Below are 7,851 nucleotides of genomic sequence, written 5' to 3'. Positions count from 1 at the left end.
GGATGTCAGGATATGAATATGGACTTCCTACAGTGGAATGACTACATTTTTACCACTGAGCTAACCAATAAGTTCCTAGGACTGACATTAATAATAAGCATTGCACCATTTAGCCTACTACTGTGAAGTATGATTGTCGGTACAGCAATATGAAGAGTCATTGTACCTAGGACAAAAAGGTAAAACAAGACACTCCTAAAATATTGTCTTGTCACATTGTCTTCTATTCACTAGGCAAATACCACTGACTAGGAAGTACCTGAGGGGCATTTAATCACTTACTTACGCAAGTTTGGTAACAGAAATATCAGTGCCTCCTTCAGCATAATCCTTAGCCATTATAAGTTATACACTGGAATGGAGGCATGACCTAGAAATACCACTTCCAGGTACCTTCATACAGTTTTTTGTTACTGTATCCAGTGAAAGCCAGGAATGGACACCGTCTGAAGCGCAGGTTTTCCAAAATTATTTACGAATTGTTGCTTTGTACAGTTTGTTGTTGCTACACCTTTGCTTGATGCATCATTGCAACTGGTTTGATTTCTTGCTTCCGTCCCTTCTTAGAGTTACACAGTCACCGCAGGATACATTTTCTGTTCGCTATTACTGTGGGGATATGGTGACTGAACGGGCCTATAACCGCTCTGCAGGCTATCCAGGAAAGGTGGGACAGAAGCCATGGGCATGGAGTCATGTTGCACGGCATACCCCACGTACTGAGGGTGCAAATACTGCCCTTGGTGAGGCACTATCTGTGTGGCCTGTTGGCAGTTCAGTACTGAGAAATTAGTTGGCATGTTGACATATACATTATTCATGGTCCCCTCTGGTAAGCAGCAGTTAGCTTGTGATCTGGTGGGGGCAGCCCTGGCACCAGAGTTGGCACTTGAACTGGAGCTGGCAGCTGTGCTTGATTGACGCGAGGATGATCCCCGGGAGGTGCTGGCACTTGGAATCATGGGGATTGTCTCCATTATCCTATTCCCTCCAGGAGCCCGGCTCTGTTGTGGTTCTTGCTTGGGTCGCAGACACCGGCAACAGCAAGCTGCCACCAGGGATCCCAGAATAATGAATGCCACGAAAACCGACCCCACAATAAGGAATGGAACATAAATAGGCACTGCCAACAGAAAAGAAAAAAAAATTGTGAGGATTTGTGCTATCAGGGCAAAATATAGATTATACAATAGTGAGACATTTTCGGCTACCTTTTCTTACCTCCAGGAAGACAAAAGAAAACAAGGAATTGGTAAAGCAATCTTCCCAACCTATTGAAGTCCAAGTATGCTGAACTATAACTCCCAAAATAGCAAAGCCTGTGCTTGATAATTAGGGGAATTCAATATACCTGGAAGGTTTGGAAAAACACTAGCTTTTTGAGTTGTTTCACAAAATGCAATCAGAAGTGCTGGCAAAAATTGCAACACGCATGACAAGTTCTTCTCTACCCCCCCCCCCCAATCACTTATAACAACTGAAATAAATGACACAACATCATGCACTAATTTTCCTTTTACCATCCCATCTTATCGTTATTCCTGCTGTTCTTCTAACTCATGACAAGACACTCGAGAGATCTCCTTATTTCAACTTGACAACAATTGTGAAATAGGTTACAACTGATTACACTGCCTGGCCCAAAGTTAGCTCCATAATCAGCTGCAGATCTGATCCGACACTGTTAAATTGCACTGAATCTAACTTAGGCGGACCTATCTATAACTGGACTATTCAAAGCAAAGATTAATAGAGTTAATAGCGATTTTTTTTAAAGTATTCTTGTACTATGATCTTTATTAATGTCAATGTGACTTGGACATATATACAATTATGTTAGGTTGAGCCCCACTCCTCTTGAATCTAGAGAAATTTTACTTTGTTGTTACTAATCGGAAGGGGTTTGTCACTGTCTTCTTCCAGATTCACCCTCACACAAGTGTAAATGAAATTAAGCACTTCTTGTTATATTCAGTTTTTTCAGGAATAGAAGAAATAAGATCAAACACAGTTTCTGTTGACAACATAAACACAGTATCAGAATGGGTTGCTTTGAATTTCATCTTTTATTGGTTTCCCAGTTTAGTGTAGTTTAAATTCTTAGATGATTTCTCCCCCCACCCATTCAAATACTAAGCCTGATTCCTTTCTAGATCATCCAAGATTGGTTAGCTAGTTGAATAATGAATAATTAGACCCAACTATAATATAATTTCTGATGAATTCATAAATTTCAGGAGAAAAAATCCTGGAAAGCAATTTAGCAAAAGTTTTTCTAAGTCAAAAGGCTAGGTTTAATTTCGGAATATAAATCACACAGGAAGGCTTCTGGAATAATGTTATTTATTCATTCATAATATAGAAACACCTAGGCTAGGCTGTTATATGAGCTGATATTATTTTTGGCCCTTTTTTGTTAGTTTCATTTTTCTAGGATTTGCTTTTTAATTAGAAAATCAATTTAAAATATTGTTAGTGAAATGATGTCTTTTTGAGACAATTTAATTGAGATGTTATAGGAAATGCTACCATCTAGAAAGTTAGACAAATATATTTGTTCTTCCTATAATGGGAGGAAGGACAGGGGGAAAATGAAAATTCAACAAGTTTCAAAATATAAAAGATTGTGAGTGAGATTATTAATCACTTTTATATATGTCTACTTTTTCTAGTTTTGCCAATGAGTCTGAGTCAATGTAGCTGATAGCAAGTGAATCGAGGTTGATGTACTTGCCTAGTTTATGTCTAATTGTGCCCTGTGATCATAGCATTAATTAAGGAAGATGATTAAAATCTGGAGGGAGGATAGGAATTAGAACATGTTACTGTTAATATTTGGGACATTTTTGTAGCAGATTATATTGTAATCCATGGAAACTGGGCCATATCAGTTTCTGACATTCTTTTAGGTTGATCCAAGAATTCTCACAATAATTGTCGGAAAGTGGAACCAAAAAATAACAGATCCCTTAGTTTTTGAAGAATAAAATTTAACCTGAAACAAGAAAGTGTGTAATTATTTTGTAAACTTTCATTCCAGCTAATGTAGATATAGCCTCAGCATTACTTTTGTACTTTCTTTTTGGTATTCAACAAGGCTGCTATTCTGGTTTATTTATTTTTTTCTTATTATATATTTTCAGGTAAACTCTGAATGGAGAGCGTCCATGAATAAAAAGAGGAAAAACCTGGAAAGGGGACTGACATATGTGTGCAGACACCCCAAAAAAGATGTTTCCAGAGTTGGGATAGAGAGCCTCTATCCCAACTTTCAGCCAACATGGTATCTTCCAATTGTGGAGGAATAAAAATTCTTAAACCAATTTGTTGATGATGAAACATTTGATTGGTCAACACACTCTTGAGTCAGACCTCCAGAACAATCAGATAATATCAATTTCCTCCTGTACCTAGTTACACAACAGTAATAGGATGGCCTTAACTAGGCTTACAAAATAAACTCAGTCAGGTTTAGCTAATATTTTGATGGGAAACCATCAAGGAATGTATACTACTTCCATATGCTCGCTAACCCTATAGAGTTAGGATTAGGGTTAGGGTCAGGGCTGGGTTGCTGGGGGTTCGCAGGGGTTCGGGAGAACTTCTAGCTAAGATTCTGTGCAGTTCAGATAACTTCCTATCCCACCCTGCTCCTCCCAGGAGTCCCCACACAGCCCATTTTGGATGCAGGTAAGCGCGGAGGCTTGGGGAGGGGGGGAAACGGGCCTACCAGCAGTTCGAGAAGGCTCCTCTGGAGCACCCTCCCAGAGGCTCAAAGAAAGCCTCCGGAGCTTGGGGAGGGCAAAAACGCCCCCCCACCCCCCACTGTGGCGCAGGACGCCAAGTAGGCTACGCCCACCCAGCAACTGGGCAGAGAACCCCTTGCTAAAATTTTTGAAGCCCACTGCTGGTTAGGGACAAGAGTTACATATGGGATACTGGTGGCTTAATGTGAGATCTCTGTGAAACTGCTAGCAACTTGAACAGCCACGCGTGCCAGGCGGCATGGCTCCGTGTGCCATTTCAGGCACGTGTGCCATAGGTTCACCATCCTGGGTCTACTGTATTCATAATTAACTGCACAATCCAGCAAGGGAGCATTATTTTATATCTATGCCCCAACAGGATATTAGTCTTTTGGATTTTATCTTATTTTAGTTTATTGACAAGTTGTTTTTCACTTTATCTTCTTAAAAATTCCCACCATCACTTCCTTGACATATGCCCCCAAGCTTATGCCATCTCTTCTTGTAAACTTAGCAACTTCCATGATTTACTTAACCAGGGCAAAAAGACACCATAAAATTGGATGCCTTGCTTAGCAACAGAAATTCTGGTCCCAATTATGATTATAAATTGAATTACCTGTACTTTACATATATATATATTCCAGCCTGTTTCCAGTTGGGTCATTCAATAAGCAACTGCATTTTTGCTAAAAACAGATTTTATACATAGTAAAAGCTAGATAAATTGGGTGAAATTGTACTAACTCCCAACTAAATGATTGCAGCTTATAGGCATTTAAAACTGAAACATCATCAACTCAATTAGCTGTCACTGGTCATGTGCTTATAGCTATGAAAACCTTTTCATGTCTCTTTTTATGACTGTACCTTTTTCAATTCCTGCTCTTGGCGCACAAACCTATAGTAACATTTTCAGGTGCCTTCTACACTGTGATACGTTGTTGAATTATCATCATTGCTCAACCTTAAGTTTTGTTCCTTACACCATCCATCTTGTCAACTCGCTTGATTCTGATTTTTTTGCCATGTATATGTATCTGTGTCGTATATGTGTTGTGTGAGGGTATATGCATAAGGATTATTCTTTGAAAGCTGAATGCAATGACATTTCATTTTAATGTATGCTGATTAGTGTACATTTAAAGTAACAATAAATGTTCTATGCTATGCTATTCCTTTCCTATTTCTTTCTATTCTTTTATTCTAAAGCCATTTATTACAAGTCAGAAAACATTCCAAAATAGTGACTTCTGAAAAGACACTAAAAGTCTGCTGAGTGTAAGTGTTGTTGAGTGTACAGACTGTTTTCTTGGGTTATTTGGCTCATAAAAGTTTAGGAGCAATAAATAATGAGGACATTGACAGATCAAAGCAAAAATAAATGGAGCTTTGTATGTGAATGGATGGTCTTTTTTATGCATTGTACAATACTTTTTAAGGGATTTTGAGGGAAGCCGCTTTGGAAAACTTTTCTGAAAGCTTCAGAAAGTTTCACAGGTGGGATACTTGGAGATATATATATCAGAAGAGGCTTGTTTTGAAACTACGTTTCTTAAACATAAACAAAGGCAAGTACTGTATAAAAGAATTCCTGAACTTAGGATAACTATACAAATATTAACATTGAATGTGTTTGGCAGAATGCTCTAAACTTCTCTTGCTATGTGATTGAATACAAAGAAGCTAAATAAAATGCATTTCAATTTAAAGTACATGTTTTCTATCTCATCAATGATACCCATATGCATGCAAATAACTCAAGCACTTTGTGTTAAATGAGAGCCTATTCTTAAGTCACTTTAAACTTCTCTGCATTTTATAACTTTTGAGTTTTTTAAACAGTATCATTTGCACATTCCATTCAAGAAATTATAACTTCTTTGCCACAACAAATACGTGCACATGTGATATGCATTAAGAGCCCATGTAAGGCTCTGGATATTCTCCAGAAGAGAATATCTAGAGTCTTACATGGGCTCTTACTGCTGAGTCAGGTAAACAGGTAGATCTGTTTTGCCTGCAATAGCCCATCCTGGGCTCTAAGGTGGAGCTAAAGCTTGATCTAAACCCTGAACCAATGGAACAGCTTGCCTTCAGAAACCATGGGGGCTCCATCACTGGAGGTTTTTAAGAAGAGACTGGACAGTTACTTGTCTGAGATTGTACATGTTCTCCTGCTTGAGCAGGGGGCTGGACTAGAAGACCTCCGAGGTCCCTTCCAGCTCTATTCTATTCTAAATTCTAAAGTCCAAGATCCCTAAAGAGAGTCAAGGACAGAGGAGAAGCAGGATAATCCAGATCTAGCATTAGCACCCATCTTGAACATCCAAATTATTCAACAAGTTAAGAATCCCAGATTGGCTGATCGGACAAGTACCAGAGATGAATACCAGAATATGATGGATACTCATTATTGGAAATGATATCTTCCATAATAAATGCATATTCCAAAGCAACATGGTGCTGATTGCCCTTTAAACCGTAACATGACTAATACAGGTAGACCTTGATTTACAACAGTTCATTTGGTGACTGTTTGAAGTTACAACAGTGATTTGTGAAAACAGTGATTTATGACCATTTTCTGCTCTGGCAGCATCCTCATGGTCACATGATCAAAATCCAGATTTTTAATATTTATGATGGCTGCAGTGTCCAGAGTTTTGTGACCTCTCACAAACAAAGTCAATGTTGAAGCCAGATTCACTTAACAAGCATTTACTAACTGAACAACTGCGGTGATTCACTTAAGAACTGCGGCCAGGAAAGTCATAAAGTGGGGGCAAACTTAACTGTCTCGCTTAGCAACAAAAACTTTGGGCTCAGCACAGGTTATCTTAAAAGAAATACAGGTAGTCCTCAACCTATGACCACAATTGAGCCCAAAATTTCAGTTGTTAAGTGAGACATTTGTTGAGGTTTGCTCCATTTTACGAAGATTCTTGCCACAGTTGTTAACTGAATTGCTGCAGTCGATAAGAATATTCCGGTTGTTAAGTGAATCTGGCTTCCCCAATTGACTTTGCGGGTCGCAAAAGGCAATCGCATGGACCCCGGGGACACAGCTAGGGTGAAAAATATGAATCAGTTGCCAAGGAAGGGTGTGGATTTTGATCACACGATTATGGGGACGCTGCAAAGGCTGAAACTAGGGGGAAACGGTCACAAGTCACTTTTCAGCGTCCTTGAAACTTTGTACGGTCATTAAAGGAACTGTTGTAAGTCGAGGACTACCTGTAACGCACAAGCATCCAATCCAAAGGGGAAAGGGGTAACTTGAGGAAGAGGTCAATGGGAGAAGAGCGGTGCAACCGTGTGGGATTTTCAGGCTCCCCGGCTCCGTACCTGCCGCGCTGTCTGGCATGTCTTTGTCCGGCCGACCGTGCTCGGCTCCGCCGTGTTGCCGGTCGTTGTCGCACATGCCCTGATCCAGGCGGACCTCCGGGCGGGAGCAGCAGTAGCGAAGCGCGCAGGTGCCGCAGCAAATGGTAGCGTCGCCCTCGTCGAAATGCTCCGGACACTGGAAACCTTCCCGCCACGACGCCCCATCTTGCCAGCCGTGGCAATACTCCCCGCTGCCCAGCGCCCCCCGCGCCCTCAGCCCGACCAGCAGGCACAGCAGCAGCAGCAGGAGCCGCCCTCCCGGCGCCGCCAGCAGCTGCCAACGCCGGCCCAGCCACATGGCACCGCGGGGCGGGCGAGGGGGGCCTCCCGCGGCGACTCCCGCCTTTGATTCGGAGGCTCCGTCAACTATGCAAGGCTGCCCCGTCCCGCTCTCTCTTCTGGCTGCCTGGATTGCCGCGGAAGTTCGTGCGCCCGCGCGCCAGAGGAAGAAGAGAGGGGGAAATTTCGAGAGAAAAGAAGCCGGGCTGAGGAAGGCGGGCTCCGCTGGGAAGTCAGGCGTAGCGTGCCAAGGGGAGGGGGGTGGGCTGCTGCTAATAGAACGACCCCTGAATTAAGTGCCAACTGGTTGTCACCTCGCTGCAGCAACTGGCTAGGAACCGTGTGTGTGTTTGTGCTTGTGTGTCTCTGTATGTGTCTCTCTGGGAGAGAGGAGGCCGAGGGGGGGGGGGGAGGCCAAAGGACTAGATAAAGAGACTGC

At 41.8% G+C, this 7,851-nt stretch overlaps 1 protein-coding gene across 1 annotated transcript; it reads right to left on the bottom strand.

Moving 5' to 3' along the window:
• Positions 1-569: 569 nt before the first annotated feature.
• On the bottom strand, positions 570-7,431 carry SHISA2 (shisa family member 2). The gene is made up of 2 exons (XM_032219747.1): positions 7,095-7,431; positions 570-1,123 (listed from the first exon to the last, which is right to left on the bottom strand). The coding sequence occupies exons 1-2, from the start codon at positions 7,429-7,431 to the stop codon at positions 570-572; spliced, it is 891 nt and encodes a 296-aa protein (XP_032075638.1).
• Positions 7,432-7,851: the final 420 nt, after the last annotated feature.

This window comes from Thamnophis elegans, chromosome 6, assembly GCF_009769535.1.
Source record: "Thamnophis elegans isolate rThaEle1 chromosome 6, rThaEle1.pri, whole genome shotgun sequence".
Lineage (NCBI taxonomy): Eukaryota > Metazoa > Chordata > Lepidosauria > Squamata > Colubridae > Thamnophis > Thamnophis elegans.
Note: the sequence above shows the minus strand (reverse complement) of the source record. Positions and strands in the feature narration are given on the sequence as shown.

Coding starts and splice junctions, on each gene's coding strand:
- SHISA2 (XM_032219747.1), bottom strand. CDS start 7,431: ATGTGGCTGGGCCGGCGTTGGCAGCTGCTGGCGGCGCCGGGAGGGCGG. Junction 1,124..7,094: donor CATGCCAGACAGCGCGGCAG/GTACGGAGCCGG, acceptor TTCTGTTGGCAG/TGCCTATTTATGTTCCATTC.